The 24,483-nt window shown below is 45.3% G+C and overlaps 2 protein-coding genes across 5 annotated transcripts in view; one reads left to right on the top strand and one right to left on the bottom strand.

Moving 5' to 3' along the window:
* Positions 1-12,994, top strand: part of PCCB (propionyl-CoA carboxylase subunit beta) — a 32,795-nt gene extending 19,801 nt beyond the window's left edge. For all 3 annotated transcript variants that reach the window (XM_053986889.1, XM_053986888.1, XM_053986890.1), the window contains exons 9-15: positions 3,930-4,011; positions 5,503-5,626; positions 6,918-7,025; positions 10,456-10,556; positions 11,707-11,805; positions 11,976-12,069; positions 12,723-12,994. In XM_053986889.1, coding sequence (XP_053842864.1) covers positions 3,930-4,011; positions 5,503-5,626; positions 6,918-7,025; positions 10,456-10,556; positions 11,707-11,805; positions 11,976-12,069; positions 12,723-12,844 — 730 coding nt within the window. In that variant the 3' untranslated portion in view covers positions 12,845-12,994. The remainder of the gene's footprint in view (positions 1-3,929; positions 4,012-5,502; positions 5,627-6,917; positions 7,026-10,455; positions 10,557-11,706; positions 11,806-11,975; positions 12,070-12,722) is intronic.
* A 2,397-nt stretch (positions 12,995-15,391) lies between these two features.
* STAG1 (stromal antigen 1) overlaps positions 15,392-24,483 on the bottom strand; it is a 165,066-nt gene continuing 155,974 nt past the window's right edge. For both annotated transcript variants that reach the window (XM_053986886.1, XM_053986887.1), the window contains 6 exons: positions 23,483-23,688; positions 21,165-21,336; positions 20,011-20,121; positions 19,095-19,209; positions 17,701-17,781; positions 15,392-17,618 (listed from right to left, as the gene is read on the bottom strand). In XM_053986886.1, coding sequence (XP_053842861.1) covers positions 17,595-17,618; positions 17,701-17,781; positions 19,095-19,209; positions 20,011-20,121; positions 21,165-21,336; positions 23,483-23,688 — 709 coding nt within the window. In that variant the 3' untranslated portion in view covers positions 15,392-17,594. The remainder of the gene's footprint in view (positions 17,619-17,700; positions 17,782-19,094; positions 19,210-20,010; positions 20,122-21,164; positions 21,337-23,482; positions 23,689-24,483) is intronic.

Genomic DNA, 24,483 nt, shown 5'->3' with positions numbered 1-24,483 from the left:
AACATGAGCGTGTTCGCTGTTAGGTTTAATTCTGTTTTCTGAAAGGACTGTTGTCCAGGCTATGTGCAGAATGTGGGGAAAAGCAATCTCTGTCCAGGTGGGCTGCCCAGTCCCTTGGAACAAGTGAGAGAGGTAGGAAATAGCACAGTGAGTGGCAGTGGGGAGAACTTGCCCTGTTCTGTCAGCTGTGTCTGTTGGATGAGTTCTGCTCTTAAGGGTTAGAGGTGGGCAGGCAACAAGGAGGCAGAAAGATTTGTGTGTTATGTACTTGTCTCAGGCTCATTGTGGAGTTGGCAACATAATACAAGAAGAACTTGAGTCATTTCAAGAGGGGAAAAATGGCAACTGTCTGGACTTTTATCAGGGAATTTTTCCAGGAGCTGAGAGACAGCCAGAGAGACAGCATGGGACACTGAGCAGAGACCCTTGCTAGGAGTGAAAGGCAGAGAATGTCAGTGGAGTAAAAGCATTTTGACCCAAGCTCCAGTTGCACTTGAAATTCAGCCCTTTCCCTAGGGAACCCTCAAGAGGCTGTTGCACTCTCCTGCATGGGGGTGGTGCCTGAATATGTTCCTTTCAGCTCCTCACATGTGTGTGATGTGTCTTGGGGCTCTTCATGTGTGAGGATTTTAACATGTGAGTCTTGAAGGTTATTTTCTCTTCATCCCTCACGGTGCTTTTCAGTGTCTGTGTAACAGTTTGTTTGGGGAGGTGCTTTTGGATTGATTTTACCACTGCACTGGTCCCTGAGATACATTTCTCACTTTTTTTAAAAAATAAATTTGCCATTTTCTTTTAGAGAATGGCCAGACAGGTCAATTAATTACTAGTCCTACATTTTTTCTGAGGTAGATGTTGATCTTTAGGAGTTCATTAAACTCTACCGGTCTGGTTCTGATCTCGAGTGCTCTGGTTTGATAGTGACAAAACCAAAGCAAATCTCTTGTATTATTTGCTGAGTTGGGGGATTATCTCTGAGGTTATAATGATCTTTATAAGGATTCAACAAGTTGTACTGGGATTATTGATCTCTACAGACTTGATTTTGGTATTTTAATTTCACTATAGAAGCAACAGTCCATTTTTTAAATCAATCTACTTTATAACAGGCAGTTTATTTGTGAGAAGCAGTCAGTTAGGTTGTAGCTACTAAAGTATAAGATACTTGTCTCCCTTAAGAAAAAAAAGAACTAATCTTTTACAAGGCATGAGATATAATAATGCAATTTATACTAAGAATTTCAATTTAGTAGCCTTTATACATGTGAAGGCAGATGTATTTGTTAAATTTATTGGGTTTTATAGCAGCATCTCCAATAGTTCTCCCATTTATGGTCCTAATGCACAGATTGATATTATTTCATCTGGACATACTGACATCTTAATAGATTCCTTCTGCTTGGGATTGATGTGTTTGATCCTTACAGCTGCTCCAGTCCCAGTCCGTTCCTCTGGAGTAATTGCTTTCTTACTGCACTGTTTTCACCACACAAAAAATTGCCACAAATGATGCAAATTAAATGTAACCTACTTGTGCTTTTATTGTGAAGTCCTGGGTCTGTTGGGGGTTGTTTGGTTGGTTTGTTTTTCCCTCTATTTAGGTAAGTTCTTTTTGATGTTGAAAAATGCCAGCCTTGGCTGCTGATGCTTGTGTTGGTGAGTGTGTGTTGTTGGTGGCCTGGGTTCCAAGGACTTGCAAGATCCTTGCAGTATCCAGTTGTCCCTGGTGACATGTCCACTGCCTTTGGGAGGTGTCTGATGCATTGCATTTCCTCTGTGACACGGTGGGATTTTACCTCTCTCTGTGTCTCTACAAACTTCTGGAGGAGGTTATTGCCAACTGTTGGTAATAACCAAGTGCAGTTTCACTTCTGCATTGAATGAAACCCAGTGTCCATCTGGTGAGGGTGTCTCCAGCTGTCACAGGCTTTAACAATGAGCAGCAGTTCTGTCCCACTGAGTGGGATCTGTGAGAAACACCTCTGAAGCTCAGTGAGTACAGCAGCAAGCTCCAGATGTCCTGTGTCTGTAGACGTTGGAATGAGATTTTCAAATGTGGAATCCTGGATAATGCCTTCATTTTGCTGATGGCTATTTTAATGCTGTTAAAATTTCCTTCAGCACTGTGAATTTATGGGAGCAATAATCTAATTTTTTCACTTCTATCCTTTGGGTACCACAGGTCACAGGACAGACCTTGGAGCACATCCATATCTATTTTACTGACAAGAAAGTTTAGAATCATTTTTATCTTGGGGCTTAGTATGTTAAAACAAGTTTAACTTCTTTAGATTAAGGTTCCATTATATAATTTTATGGAAGTGTTTGTATGCAACATTTGTGTGGAAAAAGCACTTGAAGTGTTGCTGTGGGGTTTGTTCTATAAATAGCTGTGTCGCTTCCCTTCCCTGCAAGGGGCTGTGCCTCCCTCCCGTGTGTCTGAGGGAGCACAGAGACAGCCACGGGGCTGCACTTCAAACTGTTATCTGATTTTTGTCAAACTTCACATCACTTTCTTCAGTTTTGAATTGTGTGTCTAGAGCCTTGTGTTGTCTTATTCAAAATGTACTAAATCATGGCATTGTTAAAATATTAATTCAGTAAGAACTCCCATAGAAAAACACCATTTGTAACAGATCACTATTTTTATGGAATAGCACAAATATTATACTCCCTGAAACCTTCTCAGTGGTGACTCATAAAAATTGACACCGCTGTACTGAATCCTCAGACCCAGTGGGTCCCTAATGAGGGTAATGTGATCAAAGCAGGGGAACTGATCCTGTCCCTGCTGATGGCATGGCAGGATCTGTGTTACAGGAAAACTCCACGTGAAAATGTGTCACTGTAAGTGGAGAAACGGGAAAGTGTCTTTAAACACAGCCTGTGAAGGGAAGACAGAGAGTGTGGAGATGTTTTCCCCACTCTCTGCTTGTTTGGGGTGGGGAAATGAGCATGGAAAGGTTTCCTGCAGCTCAGTGTGTTCCCAGCCCCGGGTGACAGCATGGGCAGGGCAGGGTGAGTGTGCAGTTCCTGAGCTCCTGGTGTGTGACAGGGAGCCTCGGGCTGCCCTGGGAGAAGGGCTCTGTAGGGACAGGGCTCTGCTGCCAGCGCCCCTGAGCTGATGAGTGGTCCTGCCACCAGCCCCCGTGTCCCCTGCAGCCTGGCAGCCTCTCGGCTGTGTCCCCATGGTGCCTTGAGAGGCTGACCCAGAACAGAGGCTAGACAGAGTTAAAGGAATAAAGTAGGTATTTATTAAAAGGCTTTTAAAGGCTACACCTTGGGCAGTACAAGAGCCCGGCCGTGGCTCTGCCCAAGGTGGATGACCACTCACGAGTTTACACACTTTTATAAGTTTTATAAGTTTTGGTCCATTTGGTCAATTGTCCAATTACAGCTGCACATTATGGAGTCCCATCTCCTGGTTTGCTCTGCTCAATTTGCCATTGTTGATACTTTTTGGGCCTGAGGCTGTAACAGTTGTCCTTGGTTCTCAAGCTGGAAAAGGATTGTTTAGTCTAACTATCCTGTGAAGAGAATTTACTAACACTTCATATGAAGTTCAGAGTCACACACTAAGGCAGTAGAGAATCTGAAAGACATGAAAGCTAAAACTTAAGGCATCAGCCACACCCGGCTGTCCCGTGAGCCGGCAGTGCCCCCTGCAGCCCGGCCGCCTCCCGGCCGCCTCCGCGCAGCCCCGCTGGGCCGTGCTGATCGGGGCTTCCTAAGCACGGGTGCCTCTGGAAGAGGGGTCTCCTTCAGGAGGAGCCTGCTCAGGCTGCCCGAGATTAAGAGAACCGGTTTTTTCCCCATATTTGAGGAGGTTTCTGAAGTTTCTGAGAGGTGGAAATGTTTACTTGAGTTTTTGGTCTTGGTATTCATTTGGTCTTTACATGTTGTTGCTCACACTTACTTGCTCTCCACAGTGACCGTCTGGTTCCAGAGCTGGACGCCATTGTGCCAAGTGAGTCAGCCAAAGCCTATGATATGCTGGATATCATACACTCTGTAAGTCTGACAGTGTTCAGATTAAAGATGCATATATTACATTCTGGGTTTAAATAATTGACAGAAACCGGTGGGATGGCACTGAAGATAGAGATACTGTCACTTATTTGTTTTAGTCTTTAAAAGTGACTATTTCTGTCTGTGTAGTAGCTGTGAATGGGCAACAAAAACTGCAGGGAGAAAAATATTTTAACAGAATCCTAAGATTTGTTTTCAGGATACATCTTATGCTGTATAAACAACTATACAGATGAAGGATACTGCAATTCAGTTCTTTCTGGGGTCAGAACCCCCCTTGAGTTCTGTTGCTTGGCCCCTCCCTGAACCTTGGTGCTTCTGTCTTGGATTCTGGCACTTTTGTATCAAAGTAATGAAGTACCCAGAATGCAGAGATTTACTCTTCCCTGTTTATGCTAAGGGATAGTTATGTACATATGCAGTACAAGAAAATGTATGTCTATTTTTTTCAAATTACAAAGTTTGCAACTGGCTGCATTTAGACTCATTTTAGTGGTGAAAGCAAGCTCAGGGTATTTCTAATCCCTGGAATCTTCCACTGTGATTTTCAGCACTGTGTGTCTGATGAAAGTTAAAAGGTGGCATGTAATAAAAATCATTAGGTGAATTAGGAGAAAACCCTCAACCCCTCCCACAGATTTTGGGAAAGAAATAACACCACTTTTATACTGCTTACATTTTTCACAACTTTTTTAAGACTGATGCTAATGAAATGACTGGCACACTGCAGTGTATATGGGTACAGCTGCCATAAACAGATGGAACTGGGGAATCCTGCTGGAAGCCCAGGCAGCCATGTGTAGGTGTCGCTACTGCTCCATGGATAATTCTGATCTCCTGGAACATGCTGAGTTCTGATCGTGCCTCATGCACCAGGACTGTCCCTTGGCAGGGCACACGCTGAGCTCCAGCCCGAGGGAAGTGCAGCCACACGGGTGTGTGGTTCCAGGTGGATGCTGGCTGGGCACTGTATTCCCTGCATTCCCTGGGGCACACCCAGCACTGACCCTGGGGCAGCAGGGCTGTGCTGGCTGCTCCAGGAAAGGGCTCTGAGCTTACCAAGACAGAGAGATTACATCAAATTTGTCACAGGGAGCTTCTGAGCTCCAGGAAGTACTGTTTTATCACTGGAAATTGGTCTGTAAGTCTGTTGCTAATTAAGATGTGAGAAAGTTCTTAACATGTGATTTGCATTTTGTTCTAAGTCAGGAAGAAAGGCTCCCTTCAATCATAAAGGTGTTCCCTGATGGAATGCTTAACTGGCAGTTTTGGTAGTTTTTGTAGGACTACTTAATTCTTGCAATGAAGGCTGCAAAGACTAAAAGTTTTCCCTCCCTCTCCTTCCTTCAAAATTCTGCAAGTACTGAACTGTTTTAAAAGTTGCAATACTAAGGTAACTGAGTTTGTGTTTGCCTGTGTATTTATGCACCTCTCTTTGGCCTCATGGGCTCTGCCTGCCTCTCCCCTTTGCAGATTGTGGATGAGAGGGAATTCTTTGAGATCATGCCAACCTATGCCAGGAACATCGTGGTTGGATTTGCCAGGATGAATGGACGGACCGTTGGGATCGTGGGCAACCAGCCCAAAGTAGCCTCAGGTTAGAGTCCAGTGTGAGACTCTTAACAGTGCCTTGCCTCTGTCTCTTTCTCTGAACGCTGTGTAAGGTCAGAGCTGTTTTATTGTGTGCTCCTCCACTCAGTCTGTGTTTTTCCACCACTTGCTTTGTCTTGAACCTCACTGTAATACAGCTGTGAGATGTGAAACGAACTGCAAACCATTTCTTTAGTGGCTCAACAAGGTGATCTTGCTCCCAGGTAACTAAATCAGTGCTGCATCCAGCCCAAGAGGAGGAGCAGCAGCTGCATGTGAGGTGGGGGGGTGGGGGCAGGGAGCAGACCACCACTCATTTGGCAGCAGCCTGTAATTAACTGGGTTAATCTCAGCATGGAAACCTCACACTTCCTTCCACGGCACTAAAATCCCTAAAACTCATCTGTAGGGTGAGGGGACTTTGTTATCTCACTGTAGCTGAACAGTGCAAAGCTTGCAGATGCGTAAGTGTGGAGCTCTTGACCTCACATGGTTTGAATCTGAAGGTACAACGTGCAACTCTAGCTAAGATCACCCTTTTTAATCCAGGGATTTTGCTTTCTCTCCTTACTCAGTAATTTCTGAAGTGACCTTCCCCAGTCAGAATGTTCTGGTTTACTCCTTGTTTTTAATTCTTGTATCTGTTTGGGAAAATGAGATGACCCGGTATGGTGTTTCATCTCTGCAAGATGTGGCCATCAAGATACTACACAGAAGGTTTTAATATAAATTTAACCTTAATTTAGTATTTTAAATGTTAACAGCTCATTTTAATGTTTCATATAGAGGCTTTGATACAAAATGTGTTGTGTTTTGTGTTTTAATATAGTTGTGCATAACATAATTCTAAAGGGCACTGAAACAGAAACACTTCACAGTGTGTCTACCAGAAATGCTGATCTTTCTCAAAAACTTATTGGACTGTTTAATGTTCGTGTTTTTTTAATGGAGAACTTGGTAACCTTTCAATATGACTGATCTGAAAAATACTAATGAAGAGACAGTTAACGAAAAATATTTTAATTTACATGTATGTAATTAAATTGTTATGTTTTGGAATTGAAAGTCTTTGCACACGGCGTCGGAAAAATGAAATGAGCCTTTGAATGTAGCTTCTTCTGTGATCTTAGTCCTAAACCAGGAAAGCTTCATGGCAAATTATCTCCACATTATCTACAGATAAGCTTTTCCTTTGTTTTCAGAAGACAATACAGCTAAAATAGTGTGGTTTTGAGGTACCTTGAATTATTGCAGATCCCTGGAGTTGCTAACCCCTTTTTCTGTGTTCTTAACCTCAGGGTGCTTAGACATAAATTCTTCTGTGAAAGGAGCCCGCTTTGTTCGGTTCTGTGATGCCTTCAACATCCCCCTGATCACGTTTGTGGATGTTCCTGGGTTTCTGCCAGGTATGCCTTATCCTTAGAGTTCATGTGGTGCATGGAGGTGTTGGTGCTAATTTTCAGAACTCTGAGAAGACTGCTACAGTAGACTTAAACCAGGTTTTAAAATCCCTCTTTTTGGGACAGAAACTCTGTATTCTAACTACAGTAGTCATCACAAAAGGATAGTGAAATGTGCAAAAAATTGTAGGAAAATGCAATAGTGCCTAACTAACCAGTGTTTTCAGGAGTTACAAGGCTTTGCTGGAGTTCTCTGAGGAGAGAGACAGCACACAGTCAGGTACTACTGCAGTCTCCAGCAGCCTGGCAGAGACACTGGGATGGCCAGTTTGCCAGGGCCAGGCTTGGGGATACCATGCACTGGAAAGCTCTGTCCTACTGCCAAAAGCTGTGACTGTGACCTGTGCAAAGAAAAAACCTGCATTCCCTGGAGATGCTGCCCTTGTTGTAAGTGGTGTGAAGTTACTGGTTGCTGTGTACTGGTTGTTTGATCTCCACAGCTCTTGCTGGGCAGTATGGCAGCAGCAGGCCCTGCACAGGCTGTGCTGGGCCAGGGGAGGCAGTCCAGTGCTGTCCCCCAGCCCGTGGGACAGGATGAGGGGAGAGCTGGCACTGCTGGCTCTGGGAAGGGAGCAGTGGCAGCCTGGGCCACTTGAGGATGTTCCACCCACATCTGCTGCAGTCCCTCAGCTGATCCTGGCACGTGTTGCTCTTGAGGCTCTGCTGCAGCAGGAAAACCTGGCTTCTCCACCTACTGCACCTGCTGTCCAGAGGGGGTGTTACAGACCTAGGGCTAAACCAAGGTTCTTTTCTTCTGAATAGACACAAAGGAGAAAATCCCAACCAAATACTCTCAAGAGATACAGAATGCTAAAGTTTACTGGAAAACTATAGAAAGTTAAGGAATATTGGCAGAAGAGTAAATGCAACATAACATCACTTATCACAACGCAGACTTAGACCACTGAACATAGAAAACCTTTAAACCCATTCAATGCCACATTCTGTAAGAAAAGAGTTAGGAGAAGAAGGAAGAGAGAAAAACAGCTACCAGCTCTTAGGTTCCAGTGATGTAAAACTCCAAGATGAAGGTAGGGTTAAAGGACAATGTGCAAAGAAGCCTGCCTCAGGGTCAGACTTCTTTGGCCCCTCCTGGGTCTTCCTCCCAGGTGGAACTTGCAGTCTCTCAGCCACTCAGGCAACACTGGGGGGCTGCCTTCAGTGTGCCTTGGCTGACAGACACTGTGGGGCTGGAGGTACAGGGGGCAGGTCACCAGAGCAAGGTCTGACCCACCCACTACCCCTCATTCAAAGCCCCCAAGATCCCTGAGAATGGATTACCTTTTCCAGCCTCTGTTGGGGGACAGGGGGACAGGGTGAAGCTCTGGGGCAAAGGTGTGTTTTCACTGGCACTGATTTGGTTATACACGGCCCCGTCTGTGTCTCTTGCTGCTCCAAGACACTTCTCAGTGGAAAATGCCTGTGTTTAGAGGTACATCAGTGAGGAAAGGGCTGTGATGAGCCTGCTTTCAGCAGAGGCTCTCTGAGCAGGTAATATTAAAATGACCCATTACAAAACAGGTTGAGAGAGGACTATAAATGTTGTACAATCAAATCTAATGTTAATACTGTTGTATAAACCATGCAGGTTTAAAACCTTGAGGCCTCTGCAGTTCTCAAAGCATCAGAATGTGACTATTCAGCATTCCAGTTCCTGCTTTAACACAATGGAGTTGGCACATTTTAACCAGGAGTTCCTCTCCTTTCTCCCCAGTGTAGGCTCAGCTGCCTCCTCTGGTACAGTCCAGGGAGTGGCTTGGTGTAAGCAGACACTCCAGCAATCCAGATTTGAGCAGTTGCTCAGAATCTAAGAACTATTTCCATATTGCTAATTCAAAGTACTGACTTGATACTGCACAATAAAATGTTGGTTGGAAAGCAAATAAACGTAAGAAAAGTTAAAAAGACAAACCTGAAGAGATGAGACCTGAGGTTTGATTATGATCCAAAAACTTGTGTTTTAAGGAATTTGGCAAGATTAGCCCATTAGCATTAGAAATCTCAGATTAAGTAACAAATTTTGAGGGTGACATCCTCATCCCATCTCCCTGTCCAGTACAGAAGGAGAAAGCACCTGTCACACTGGCTCACAGCAGTGTACAAAACCTCTCCCAGCATCAGTGACCTGAACACTTGAGTAGCCCCCAGTTTTCACAGGTGTGCACAGAGGTGACATTTAAGGTGTTCATAACATGTAACTGGATAAAAATACGTATTTAGAACAAGGCTGGGACTGAATCTGTGGCCAGATAAGAGTTTATGTTAATTGGTCATAGGTGGCAGTGTAAATACTTCAAATACCTGCACAATTTTACACTGGAAGCATTAAGTGACTGGCTGCTCTGTTCTAGGTGTGGATTAGAAACAGGCTGTGCCTGGAAATGAGGTCTGGGACTGCTCCCCAGCTCCTGGGCCTGGACTGGGTGTCCCAGCTGGGCTCAGGCTGCTCCTTGGGGATGAATCCCCCCAGGCTGTTCTGATTCTTGCTGCAGGAAGGGTCTGTGGGCTTGGCAGGTCCCACTGGCTGCAGGGAAAGGCAAGGATCAGAAGTGAAACTGCGCTGAGAGCAGACATTTGTAAGTGTAGGCAGAAATTTTCAGACACTCAACTTATACCTGAGGGGAAACAGTAATGTTAAGCCAGCAAACACACTACCAAGTAAGTTCTTCAATCTCACAGAAGTTTTACTTACATGAAAAAAAAATCCATAGAAAATCCATCTCCATGTGCTAAAAGCTAAAGTCAGGACGTGAATAAACTGCTAGGAAGTTACTGTAGAGTTATATCTGAAATTCACAGTCCTAAAAGTAAATTACAGGGGATTGCTGATTCCAAGTCCAATCAGATGAGCCTGTCTTTGGGACAGAAGGGTATCCTGTCACATGGATGGCTTGCATTCCTGTTTGTTGCCTGTGGTCATTCTCCAGAAGCACCTGCTGTGGAATTCATGCTCTGTCTTTTAAGGTCCATCATCCTGGGCTGCCTTGAAGGACAACTAGGGTAGGTCCTCAGTATGGTAGAGTAGTCAAGCTGCTTTCTGTGTGGTGTAGGAAAGAGGGGGCTTGGAAGGTGAGGTTTCTGGAGAAGTGACTCCAGGGTGTTTCCTACTGCTGGTCACATCTGGAGTCTTGAAAATGCTCCAACTGTATTTTCTTCCTAGGAAGGTCCCATCTGCTGAGCTTTGCTTCTGTGACCTTCCATACAAATAGCTGCTGCTCTGATTTTTGAGTTGTTCAGTATCTTGCAGAGAACATTGCCTGGCATGATCTTCTCCAGGGTATTAACATGGCTGTGGTGGTGGTCAGGTTTGCTCCTGGTGACAGATGATGGGGTTGTGTGAATTCTCTGGAGTGAAGCAATTCCCTGTCCTTTGCAGGCACGGCTCAGGAGTACGGGGGGATCATACGGCACGGCGCCAAGCTGCTGTTTGCCTTTGCAGAGGCAACTGTGCCTAAGATCACTGTCATCACTAGAAAGGTAAGCTGGCAAATTCCATGGAGATCTTCCAGAGTTCCTCTTTGCACTAGTGGCAATTTTAGTTAAACCAAGCTTTGTCTGTCTGTCCCAGTGGTGTTTTCTATCATTGTTGCATCTCTGTCCCATTTGGTAACACCTCCTTTTGTAACATTACAAGAAGCCACTTCTATTCCCAGACCACTACCTCAGTTCCTTCCTTCCTCCTGTCTCTGTACCCATCAGGAACTTCCACTTTCTGCTCCCTCCTTTCTCTCCGGAATGCCTTCACTCAAGTACTTGCCCCATGTCACCCAGCCTGTCTCACTAAGGACATGTCATCTGTTTGCAGCGATTCTTTCTCTTGTCTTGCCTTCTGAGCCTCCCTCTGCAAACCCAGCACTGGCTGTATCTGTCTTCTGCTGTGTCTACGGGTTGAACACTCATGTGATTTCTTTTCCTCCCCAGACTTCTGCTATGCTCTAGCTCATCTTCCTTTCTCCATAAGGTACCTGACACCCTACTGCCATAATCTGGCACCTTACAGCCTTAGCCTTCTCCTTGCTCCTCTGCCCCTCCTGCTCGTTTTTCTGATATGCTTTTGGCTTATCACGGCAAAAATCTAAAAGAACTTTCTGTTCCTTTGCCTTCTCTGAGTATTTCCATGCAGTATTTTTCAATCCTGCAGCCTTGCTGCACTGTTCAGTACTGCCCTGACAGGGACTGCACTGCAGTTTGCTCTGCAGTCCTGCAGTATCTGTTCATCACTGCTGTCTGGAGCATTTCCAGTTCCAGAGTGGAGCACTGCAGAGCCTGAGTGCTGCATTCCCTGGCCAGGAAATTCCAGAAGCACACTGCCTGGTTGGTTTGTGTGCATGTGCAAGGTGCAGGTTGAGGCCTGCTGGTCTGGATACACACTGACCCTTTCCTGCCTGCCTTGCAGAATGGGCTTGGTTACCACCAGCAGCCCCCTTCCTTGCTCTTTTGGGGCTCTGGCTGAAGTGGTGTCTGTTCCTAGGAGATTGCTGCCACAAAGTGGAGATGCTCATGCTCTCCTTCAGGCAAAATCCAGCCCTAGCTGCTTGTCTCTGGACTAGAAAAAGCTGCAGGAGCAATGCAGGCTGTTGCTGCTGCAAGGCCACTTGTGGAGTGGGTGCCCTGGTTTCTGTTGCAGGCCTATGGGGGTGCCTACGACGTGATGAGCTCCAAGCACTTACGAGGAGATGTGAATTACGCCTGGCCCACAGCTGAGGTGGCCGTGATGGGAGCCAAGGTGAGTCCAGGCCCCTCTCACTGTGGTGCAGCAGTGCCCTGCCAGCAGCACCAGTGCCATGCCAGCACCATTGGCTGTCCTGGTGCTGCAGGCAGGGGCAGTGCTCCCATGCCCTCACCTGGAGGGCATGGCCTGAGGGACTGTCACTGACCAAGCCCTTCTGTTCCCAGGGTGCTGTCCAGATCATCTTCAGAGGAAAGGAGGCAAATGCAGAGGAGGAGTATGTGGATAAGTTTGCAAACCCCTTCCCTGCTGCCATAAGAGGTATGGTTGTCTCCTATACTGTGTTCCATTTGGTTTGCCATTGCATGGAGATTAAGTTGTGCTATTGAGTAAACCTTTTGTGAACAATTAAGTTATTTAGGTAAGAGAGTTGTGTCTGAGTTAGAAAGGTGATGCTTAACCACGGCCTGTGCATGTGGACAACATCTGGACACAAGACACATCTTCAGCTGCAAAGAGCGTGGTGAAAAGTGGGGACTGCTCTGCAAAGTGAATTTCCAGTTGTGTAGACAGTAGAAGGTGTCTCAAAATTCAGCCTTTTCCTTTATAGCACAGGTGCTTTGACAATCTGTTATGCTGCCCTAGATGCAAAGCAGTGGTCTGAAGAAAGGGCCCAGTTCAGTTATGTTCTCCAGAACTCTCAGGAGCAAGTTCTTCCACTGTTTTTACTTACAGTTTTGGGGCAGTATCTGTGCTCTAAAAGGCAAGTTGTACTCAAAATTGAAAAAATTGACTCAGGAATGTTTCCTTCTTAGTCTATTTTAAATGTAGTTAATTTATAACTTGTGAACTTATTTATTCCAACCATTGTTTTGATTTTGCTAACTTATGGGTTAGCCTAGATATAGAAGGCTGGGAGGCAAACACTTCATGGTTGGTCAGGTTAAGGACTTTTTTGTTTTAATCTTTTGCAGGGTTTGTTGATGACATCATCCAGCCTTCGACCACCCGCACACGCATCTGCCACGACCTCGATATACTGGCCAGTAAATCCCAGTCCAGTCCTTGGAAGAAACACGCCAACATCCCGCTCTGAGGGTGAGCAGGGGCTGCCCATGCTGGGAGACATTCTGAACATGAATTCTGGTTAACTATCTGGTCAATGGAGGTCTGTTTGGCAATAGAAATAGTTATTTTCATTTTGATTTTTGCCAATAATTATCAATAAATCATAGTATATATTTAATTTGGGCGTCTGACCAGCTCACCTCACTAAACCCTTTCTTGGTGGTTAATACTCAATGCACCCTGCCCTGCCTGCTGCAGGTGAGCTGTTACTAATTGCTCAAGGTCAAATACTCACTTGGCTCCCTCATTCCATAGGCCCTGGAGGTGGCTCAGGCAGGACTGAGCCACCTCCCACTGCTGGGAAGTTGGACCCCTGCAGAGTTCAAGGATATTCCACTGGCCACAGACCTTGGAATCTGACTCCACTTCCTGCACCACTGACTCAGAGAGGAAAATCCTGAGCTTGGGTTCCAGTGCCCTGGAGACCAGGCCCTGCTGATCCTGGACTCAGTTGTTCTGTTCCTCTGTTAGTCTGGCCTGTGGCAGCTTTTCCCTGCTGGCTGCAGCAGCTGGGTCTCAGAGTCCCAGGACAGGGGTGGGTGGCACAGGGGAGGCACAGCCAGCCCCCTCATAAGGACAGCAGACAAAAAAGGGCAGTTTTGGTGTGACATGCAAACCCTCCTCCCTCAGCAGAGGCTGGAACAGAGACCTCCAGAGGCCCCTTCCAGCCTCCTTTCTCTGGGATTATTTGCCAGCCTTGCCAGGAACCACTGCAGGAGGTGTTACTCTGATCAGCCCTGGGCCTGTGCTCACCTGCTCAGTAGAAGCTGCAACTTCCCTCCAGCCCCAAGACAGTGAGGAACAGCCCCTGTCACATTTAGTGCTGCTGCTGTAGTCACCTGGCTGCTCTGACATTTGTTGTGTGACAGAGCCTCCCTACCTGCGCTGCAGCTGCTGCAGGAGGAGCAGGAGCCAGCAGGAGCCTGAAGGAGGAGAGGGGTAGGATGGCCGTGTCCCAGGCAGCTTCTCTTCCCAGGAAAGTGCAGTGAGTAGAGCTGTGGAGCTTGGAGCCTCTACCTGGTGGGGGGAGGAAAAGCAACAGCTAAACAATCTAAAAGCACAATATAAAAGGAACATTACAAGTAGGAGTTCCAGCTCCCCAGGTTTTTGGATGCATGGGAGGCAGCACCTTCAGGTTGGAGACACACTGGCTGTCCTGGCTGTGGCACATGTCTGTGCCTCAGCGTGAAAAGGCTCTTGGTGCTGTCCCAGGGAACAGAGCTCACTGCAGCAACAAGGGAAGGTAAATGCTACTGTGGTGGGTGTCATGGCCATGGTGAGAGTTCCTAGTTAACTGTGAGAAAGCTGTAAGGGTTTATAATGCCCAAGAAGATTTTCCAAAGGTAAAGCTGGTTTAGAGGCAGAAGCTGTGATAGGTGAAGGGATACATACACAGCTTCTTCAGCTTGCCCAGAGTCAGAAGGACACAATCCATGAGAAACCCACTTGTCATAAAGAGGAAAGTACAGCTTTGTTAGTTGTTTCCTAACCTCAGTATTGCTACAGACTCCATCCTCTCTCCCATTCCTTGCCAGCACAAGAACTGGGCTTTTAGATCCTCTCCATTTCCAAACAGGCAGCTGCTCTACCAGGACATGTTGGAAACAGGCTCAAAAGCTGCTCTGGCCAGGCTTCTGAGAATTTCCTTGAAGTCCAGTCACCTAAAAAAACAAGAGGTACAAAATGAAATCCCTTAAATAATGTGTAGCCCTTGAACTTAGCAGCAAGGCAAATTACTTACTGTGTTCCTCAGTGCAGCAGGAGTTGCCATAACTTACATGCAGTTGGAGACTGAGCTGAATTTCATCCTCTGTCTTGGGAGTAGTTGAGACTTTGAATCATCCCTGTGCCTCAGCTGCTGCATCTTGTTCCTTTTTGTAACTCCAGTGATTTTTCCTTAGGAAGTGGGCCAGGTGATAAAGCAGTCAGTTTTCTTTAGCACTACAGAGATGAAATCTTTCATGGATTGGACAAAAATAGCACCTTGCTCCCTGAGACATGGGAGTAACATGGACATTTTGTTTCAGGAATCTGTGAAACTTCATTTAGCCCAGCTGGTTGTTAGAACTTTCAAGCCTTTCCCATGGCAGTTTCTTCCCACAGATTCCAGGTCACTTCAGACATATAGGGCAGAAGAGAGAAATTCTTCTCAAACCTTGTGGCAGTTCAAGAAATTGTAACTTTTAGCAGTGCAGCTCTTGCATCTGGTCTGGGGCCTTCCCAGATTTACAGGAATCTCACATTCACCACCCCTCTACCCCCGCCCCCCACAACCAAACTACACCATGGTGGAGGGGAGAAAGAAGCTCAGAGAGGGTTTCCATCACTCTTGGGGCTGAGTGGGTAAGGGAGTGGGGTACAGGTCTGGTTGTGAAGCCTGGACAACATGAAAGCTACCTGTCAGTTTTGCCTTTAATAATTCCTTGAATTTCCTACTACTTAATGCAATGACAAAATGTGATGGTCCAAACAAACACTTAAAAGAAAACTATAGTGAAGAGGGTGCTCATCATACTCATGATTTTGAATAGTTTATTAAATGAAAGGTGAAGCATCAGTTTTAAATTGTACAAAAGGAAAAAAAAAACCTCATATTGTAAATGTACAATTTACAGAATTACTAGCAAAACCAATCAAGGAGACACTCATAATACAAAAACCTATTGACTGCAAACTGAACTGGAGACCCATTGCAGGTACCATGATAATAAATGTTTGTTATACAGTATTCTACAATGTTAAATTAGGAATCAGTTTTCCACACAGAGGACTGTGAAGCACAAGGTTTGTCTGAGACTCTGACTCAAACTGGGCAGCATCTGTTGTGCCACCATGCTCACAGAGTGATCCTGGGACAGGTCCTGCAGCCATTCCTGCCCCCAGGCCATGGGGGTGCACAGAGGGAGGTAATGGGGTTTATAAAGTTCCAGCTACTTCTTGGGATCAATACATCCCCAACCCACACTAAGGAATGGCTGAATTACCTGGTCAAACATTTTTGGCAACCGTGTCTGAGAACTGCACGTGTTGTGAGAGCCAAGCTCAGCTGGGTGAGGTGCTGGGCTGGGTCAGTTTGGGCTCTTTCCCTGCCCATCTGGGCACTGAGGGGTTGGGCTGGTGTCCAGTAAGCTTGAAACAGAAAAAAGCTCCGTGATTATTCTGTAGTTGCTAAAACTAAAGCACCTCTGAAACTGCTGTGCTCCAAGTGGGTCAGTCTGCTTTGTATCCCAACTGCTACTGAGTGCAGAAAGATGAAGATTTTGGGGCCAGTTGTTGGAGATCTGGAGCTGTGGAGGGCCAGCACTGCTGGTGCCAGGCCAGGCTGGGTAAGGAGCAGCTACTAGGTCGAGTCAAAAAATCGAAGCATAATGAAATTCCAAATTATTGAAGACATTGAAAAATATCTTAGTACAATGAATTAGCTGAGAATGTTTTGGGTTTTTTTGGAATTTTTTTTGATGTTTTTAGCTTTTTTGAAAAATCATATCTTTTTCCCAAAGAATTACTCTCAATATGCACAGTTAACACTGAAAATGTAGCTGTAGTCCATTGTAAGCTTAAGAACTTCACCATCTAAGCACAAATTTCTATGCAGCACATACAGTACTTCTAACTGGCAAAATTAATTTACAAAAATAGCGAAAAGGGTATTTACGGCATGGAAAGTAGACTCTGTTTTATGGTACAGTTAAAATTACTTTTAGTATGCTAAAGTGATCCTTTCCCCCACCCTTGAACTATTTTTTTTTAATAGGAAAGTTGCTGTTTATGTACCTTGTGTTGGCAGGCTTGAAGTAGGTAGTAAAAACAGCAAAGTGATTACTTGAGAACCGTTTGTGTGTTTTACTGAGAATACTTTATTTGCTGGTATAAGTTGCTAAAAATGCACAGAGCAAGTACCAATAGAAAATTTACTGGTTTTGTGTCCCCATGTGCTATATAAAATGAATGTTACACAGCATCTGTTGGAAAAGTGGCTTCATGGACATCTCTTACTTCATGTCCCATTATAAATAAAAATAAATCTTCTCAAGAGTATAAAATCTGGGTTTATCATATCAGAATCTGAAATTTTTTGGCAGAGATGCACGTCATTAGAATTCTAACCTCTTCTCTGAGAGTGTTCTTCTCCATGCCTATGAGAGGACATAAGCGTACCATAATGTTAATCAAATCCAGTGTGTTCCAAAACACTTTTCCGTAGCCAGAACGACCTGCTTACAGCAGCCTTGCTAATCAGTGGCTGATAGGCATAGGTTTAATAAAAATGGCTAGCTCTGAAAACATAAAAAGGCAAATGTTAAAACTGTTTTAAATTGTACAGCAGAAAAATAAAGTTAAAAAAGTTCTGTTTTCACTCAATGTTGTTTTCAGAAAACATATGTAGAACAGTGTTTATTTTGACAGCTGTCTTAACAATTTAAAACTTCCTCCTCATCCAGGAAAAAAAAAATCCATATTAGGACAGTCAAGAACAGGGATACAAATGATTTTTTAGGTCAGCCCTTCTGAGGTGACTGGATTGGCCAACATTCCCGTGTGTCATTAAGAAGCTCCTCTTCTCTCCGTCACTACACCAAGGGGTTGACCTCAATCATTTGGTTAAAAATCAAACCGTATCACATCAAAAATGTGGTTTTCATACAAGCTATCACAGTATATAGGCCTCTAGCTCTAAACAATAGAGTTCCAAGTTTGTAAAAGGTCTTCGCCAGACTTCAGAACATGGGCATGCCAAATCCCTGGAAAAGGGGGAAAAGACAGCGGTTACGTGGGGTGGGACAAGAGCAGAGCTCACAGCAAGCAGAAGGAGCCAGGCCTTACTGAATCGTCCTCGATGATCGCCGCCGAGTCGAAGAAGTCCGGCCGCAGCTCCGCGCGCTCGCGCCGGTTCCGCGACGGCGGCTGCAACACACGGGAGTTGGAACAGCACGGGGCACAGGGAGCCCTGCCCGCCACAGGGCCACCTGTGCCTGCCCCTCACCTTCCCCCCAGTGCCACAAAACCTCTGGGACAAAGGTCCTGACACAGGACAGCCCAGTCCCTCAACTCTCTATTATAGAAGGAATGGCGTAAAAGCTGATGGGTTCTAATTCTAACTCTGTGCTCATAGTTAAGGACTTGCCCAAGGTTCTTGCTGACTTAAGGATGTTTCTGTATTGGGACTGAAGACAGCAGGAGAAACTCCCTCTTAACTGTCTATGCTTCAAGTTCATAGAGAAATTTGAGCTCTGACATGGTCAAAAATAGATTTACCAACAAAAAGGGTATGGAAGAGAGTGAAATATTTTTGAGGCTTAAACCCTTGGTGGTGTCCTTCCCCATGAGCACAAGAGTAAGTGTGAGCCTCACTGGCTTGATCAAGTCCTTCCTTTCCTTGCCTTGGATGTTACTTGGTAATTACATGAGTGCTGGCAATAACCTCAGAATGTGGCAGCCTTTCCCAAGATACTTAGCCCAATCCTAATATAACCTAGGGCTTGTTGTTTGGATGTGAAAGGAGAAACAGAAAAGCAGAAAAATGGTGAGGTGTGTAAAGCAAACTGCTCCTTTATCCCATTTTACAAAGGAGCAGTCATTCCAGAGGGGTGCCCAGTTAAGGTTGTAAGTGCTGCAAGGAACTTCTACCAGCAGTCAGCACAGTACTGGAAGGGACTGAGGGTGCCCTTGATGATGGGACCTGTTTGGGAGCAATTCCTGTTTAAGGAGCTCCCACCCACACACAGTGCGTGTGCTCCCTCCTGCTGTGCCAGCAGGACTCTGGCTGTGACCTGCTGAGACCTTGAGTAAGGATCCCCTGCCCAGCCCACCTCCTCAAAATCAAACTAACCATGGAAGGGAAAGAGTGGGACCCCTTGGCTGTGACACGTTGTGGCTGCAATAAAGAGCTGTGTCAGCACAGCCAAGTAACTCATAACTTGATCCTTGTGGGCTGACAAGTCTGAGGTGTGTGATGGTGCTGCTGCCAGAAGCTGCCCAATAATCATTCTTGGGAAGAAGGAGCACTAAGCAAAGCTCCTTGTGTGGCTGTGAAACAAACCCACTGGGCTCGAGCCTGCAGCTGGAGGCTCTGGGAAGTGCTCACATCACTTCTACTCTAACATTCAGACAACCAGAGTCCAGACTCAAAAATTTGGAAATTTTTGTTTACACTTCTAAAATTCCTTTTAAATTAGCTTTCAACTGTCTTAAACTTGCCATTGATAAGATTTACTGACCAGATCAATGACCATTGTGTCCTCAAATTCTTCATTCATGTCCTCTAGCTGGCCTCGTGAGGACATCATTACATCTTCAAAGATGGGCTCAGCGTCATCTTCCATTAGACCTCGTCTGATTAAATAGAGAGAGAGTTATTTCCAAGCAGAAAAACTTCCCAGCCCTGATCTTTGTAATAAAAAAAGAATGCTCAAATCCTATCATTTAATGCCTTCACTCAAACCCTGATGCTGAGGGTAAAGCCAACAGGCTCTCTGGAATACCGAACAGGAAAATCACACATAAACTCCCCTCCCCAAACCCTGGCCCAGGCTAATGCAGCAAGTCCCACTGACAGCACTATGACCAGTAATTGAAGTTGTCCCCAACAAGAACAGGGCAGTAACTCCTCTTGTGTTTGCCTGCCCTTTTAACAAGGAGGAGTGACACTGTTTGCCAGGATCACTGGTAAAGCCCTGTGACTCCAGCAGTGCCTTCAAGCCCAGTTCCAAAGGCTGTAAGGATTCCAGCCCCCATGCTGAATGACTCTGTGGGATCAGCACAGAGTATATGTGGTGCCCCAGTGTTCACCCATGTGTGTTCCCTCCATTACTGCACAGGGGGACACCTTGGCAAAAAAGGCCGGAGAGTGCAGACACAGGAACAAGCTTGTGGGCAGAGCTCACAGGAAATTACACAGCACACAAATCATGGAACCCCTCTGAGGAACGGGGAACTGCACCCTGTCACTGGGCCTGGTGTCTGGCCACAGTCAGAGAATGGCAGTGCTGGGCTGGATCCATCCCAGCACTACAAACTGTCCCTCTGCCTTCAGCAGAAAGGCACAGAAATGACTGGCAACCAGCAGGAAAGATAACATTCACTGTGGTGTCCTGCACATGGTTCTGCTGAGGGCAGCAGCCTGTGAGCACTTACACTGCATGCCTTACACCACTTCTGCCTTTCATGTAGTTCATTCCTGTCCTGTCCTTTCGATTGAGATCCTCCAGCTTCTGCTGGCCCAGCCACGAGATCTGCATCTGGGGACTGACACACAGGGAGTAAGTTAGGACCGACAGCAGTAACAGTTCTGAGCTGCCTATCGTGGAGCAGTTTCTGTCTCCAAGTTCTGTGTCTGGCCATGCTTCAGATTAGGATAATTAAATCCCATCCATCATTGTACACATCTTCTGGATTCCCTTCCACAGTCTGTCTCCTCTCACTGTATGTGCACAAAAAAATCAATTAACTGTTGCAATAAAAGCAGGTATGGAAACAGCGACATTGCTCCTTCATTAGGGGCAGGCACCTGGAGCAGGAGCACTTCGAAAGTTTGTTACTATTAAATAGTACTTTGTTGTGTCAGATGAGGCAAAATATGAGCAAGAATGGATCCAAATCAGTAACTGACAAAAATGTCACACAATGTGAAAAACAAATGGTTTTTACATAAATACCCTGATCAACTTAAGGGCCAGTACCTCACCCACATGTAAATACCTTCCAGGCTGCACTGCTGATGCCACCAACCAGCCTGTGCTCACCTGCTGCATCCTGGCAGTACCTGCTGGCAACACCCACTGACAGGAAATAACCAATGCTTTCCCTCTAAATGGAGGTGATAAAATGGGAGCAAAGGGACAAAAAGAATATATAATTTAGGGCAATTACCTCAGAACAGGAATTACTGGCTCAGCAGCTGGAAATTTAGAAAATATCAGTCAGGGTGTCTGGAACACCTTAACTCTGATATGAGGCAGGGGGAAAGAAAAGACAGTATCTACAGGTCTTGCAAAGAAACAGTTCCACCCAGCCTGGGACACAAGCACTAGGATGATTTGACCAGAACTGCATCGCTATGCTATGAGATAGTTTTAACATAAGGAATTCCTACTATTATTCCATTACAACATATTTTTCTGGGACCTGAAGACAATCCAAGTATTGCTGAGCTGTAGTCAAGGCATTTCCAGGTGGCTTTGCAAATCAACACTGCATCTCTGGAGCCACAGGCTAACAGTATCACTATAAACCACAAGCAATTCCTTTGCCTGGCTGACTGTAGTTGATGCTGAAATTCCAAGACTTACTTGTGTAAAAAATCCTGTTCAGATCCCTGCTCCGACTCGTGCTCCTGGATCTGCTCTCCCATTTGTCTGGTGTTCTCTCTCAGGACAGTGGAGGTGAGCTGAGGTGTCTGCAGTGTCCCTGGAGTATGGATGTTCTCATTCCTGTTCAGCCAGGAGCCTTCCAGGCTCTCATCTAGAGAGAGAACACTGAAATCACTGCTAATTTCTGACCACATGCAGGGCAGCATTCAAACAAGTGTGCACTAAGGGATAACCTGGATAAATGCTTGGAATTGTAAGATTTTCAGTTCTAATTTTAGATTCTGTTCTTTAAGTACTACTACCCTCTATTCCTAGCAATAACAATAATTTAAAGGGAACAAACACAAATCCCATTGCAAATAAAGTCATACCCAGCAGTTGAGGCTGTGCTGCAGTATCTTGAACATAAGCAACCAAAGTAATTCCCAATTCCTGAGTTTACAATTGGAGACTGTTAATCTCATGCACCTACAGCAACCAAGATACAGTTAAACACTAAGACAAGGTGAGCACAAACCCCAAAATCTGGTCACTCCAGATCTTTAGAATTGTCAGAACCACTGGAGTGGAGCAGGGACGGGACACTTAGCAATAAAAATGAGATAAAGATGACTGAAGGTCTAGCTGGGATCCTGTGTTTATGTTGGGAAGGGAGCAAAGCAGAGAGGAGGAAGAGGGAGGACTTGAGAATGGGTTAGAGCAGGAAGCGTGCAGCCAGAGACATGTAGACAAAAATTCAGTTGCTGGAGTGAAAGACAGGAGATGACAACAGAGATGATAAGATCACAGATTTACTAACAGGAAATGTGTGGTGAGAAAAGTAGATTGGGATCTCTCCATGGATCTGCTCATTCTTCCATTGCCTTTTACTACCCTTTAGGCATAAATGTCTAAAAAGCTGCCTATTTATTCTCAAATTTACCTTTGAATAATTTTTCATGTTAGGGATTATTTTTTTAAAAAGCTATTGATTTCCTTAAGGCATCTTGAAGAAATGTCACAGAGCACATTTCCTCTCAGAAGCAACAGGGAATGTTCTCCAAGCCAGTCTATGCTAGATTTAGGTGAGAAAGGAACCAGAGGGGACTGGATATGGTTCATTGATGCGACAGTAATTTCTGCAGTGACCTTTCTGTTAGATCCTTTAGAGTAGAAATTAAAGAAACAAACAAAGGAGATCCTCAAATGGAAAGTGTTGGAAATCAATTCTCCCTTCTATTGATCATTGAAAGAGGGTGACACAAAAGAGTATGAGGTAAGCAAAGTCTAAAAACTTCATCTTAAGCCTGAGATTTTCCTTACTGGGAGGCAAAGATGCTCCTACACCTCCCAGGGCTAAAAAAAAAACATTGGTAAAATACAGTAGAGTAGAATGAAAATGGCAACAAGAGGAAAGAATAAAACCTCAGTAGCTGAATTCTGTGAAAATCTTGGCATCCTGAAAGAAGAAAAATAGTGCCTGAAGAAAGGAGCCAGTATTTTATGTACCTATAATAGGGCTGTGAAAAGGACTTGGTGCAGGGACTGTTCACCATGAGCTGCAGTGGAGAATGGATCTGGCTGTATGGGCAAACTTTTGAGAATTTTGAGTAGTTTCGGAAATTGCTGTATATTCAGGCAAATGGGCACTAGATTCCTTACTGAGGGGTTACTGTCATAGATACTGACTGTGGAAAAACCCTTGAAGTTTAAGATCCCATTCCCATCTATTGTATTGTGGAACAACAAATTAGTATTCACAGACGTCCACACTACAGCACACAGATTGACCAGGAACTGATGCAGCCTTGTAAGAAATTTGCTATCACAGCCAGATTCCTCATGAACACATCTGAGGTCCCAGAAAGAGTAAATGCAGACAATACTAGATATCAGTACTATTTTAAACAAAAATTATGTCTTTTTAGTGTTTCCAATGGCCTTGCAACAACAGGGATCTGTTAGCAGAATTTCTGCCTGGAATCTGCTCCAAATCCCTGAGAATTAACAGCTTTCCAGAGGGAATCACAGGCAGAAATCCAGCAGTCCAGGAGTGAGAAAGAGCAGGTAACTCCACAAACACCTCTTCCAGCAGCAGGAACAGCTTTTAACAGCTCTGCTTGCCAATCTTGGTCAAGACAAACAGGAACAGGGGGCTGTGGTGGTATTTCCCCTAAAGACATGCCCAGGCCTCACAGAACCAGCAGAACAGATGCCTTGGTCCTGCCACATCCAGAACATATCATGTATTTCTGCATGAACTGGTAAAGTCCCCTCTCCTGAGTGTCCAGAATGCAAAGCCCTGTGCCCTCACTAACCTTCCACTCTCTTTTTGTGGAGGGGGGGTCGGCCCTTCTTGTTCCTCACAGAGGAGGCCTTGCTGCTGCTGCTGCCGCTGTTCACGGACATCCTGTCGTCCTCGCCGCCCGTCACCAGCGAGTTCCGGTACGAGATCAGCGGCAGCCAAACGTCCTCTCTCCTCTCCATCATCTGCTCTGTCAGGAACTTCTCCAAGTAGGTGTGCCTGGAAAGGAAAGACAGGGGGTACAGAGGTGCAGCAATCTCCCCATAGACACCCGGATATGGCCACTGTGTCAGCAGCCAGGCTGCATCAGAGCCACGGCTGCAAGGATGCAGGACATCCTTTGGCATCCTGGAACAAGAGAAATGGGTTAGTCAAATGCAGGCATTTATTTTTCCATAAAAAATTTGAACACCTGGTCCACTGCCATGAGAAGTCCAGTGCACATGTGTTAACTGAAAGGAAGAACCAACAACTCCCTCCTGGTCTGGAGGGCATAGGAACTGTTTTCTTTTTCCATTGATTATTTAATTATGGAATTAGAAGTAATCTCTAAAATGAACATGGAAATCTACATAATGTCATTCTAATGAGTTGCAGGCTGCAGAGCCAAACATTCAGAAGTTTGGTAAGAGAACTCGGGTACTTCAGCATCACTTCCTGCACCCCTCTGTCACAATTTCCTTTAATACCACCTTGCCAGGTTGCCAGCAGTGGGAGTCAACTCCACACATTCCACATGGAAAGGCAGGGGTTTCCTCTGTTAACTCATGGCAGCTCAGAATTGTTACACAGCCCAACTCCAGAACAGGCCCAGGAGCCACACTGCTCATGTGAGGGTGACAATCACATCAGGTTTTTAATTCAGTGAATGGCATAACTTTGTTCAAAAAACAGCAGGTTCCTGTCTACTCTTTTATTCAATACTGTTAATGTTTCCTCCTTCCCTTTTTCATGCATATATTAACTCCCAAACCTGGCAGCAAGGGGAACTTCTTAGTGTATTCTCTATTTTAT

This window comes from Vidua macroura, chromosome 10 (assembly GCF_024509145.1).
Source record: "Vidua macroura isolate BioBank_ID:100142 chromosome 10, ASM2450914v1, whole genome shotgun sequence".
Taxonomy (NCBI): Eukaryota; Metazoa; Chordata; class Aves; order Passeriformes; family Viduidae; genus Vidua; species Vidua macroura.
The sequence above is the reverse complement of the archived record's forward strand: the minus strand, read 5'-3'. Positions and strand labels throughout refer to the sequence as shown.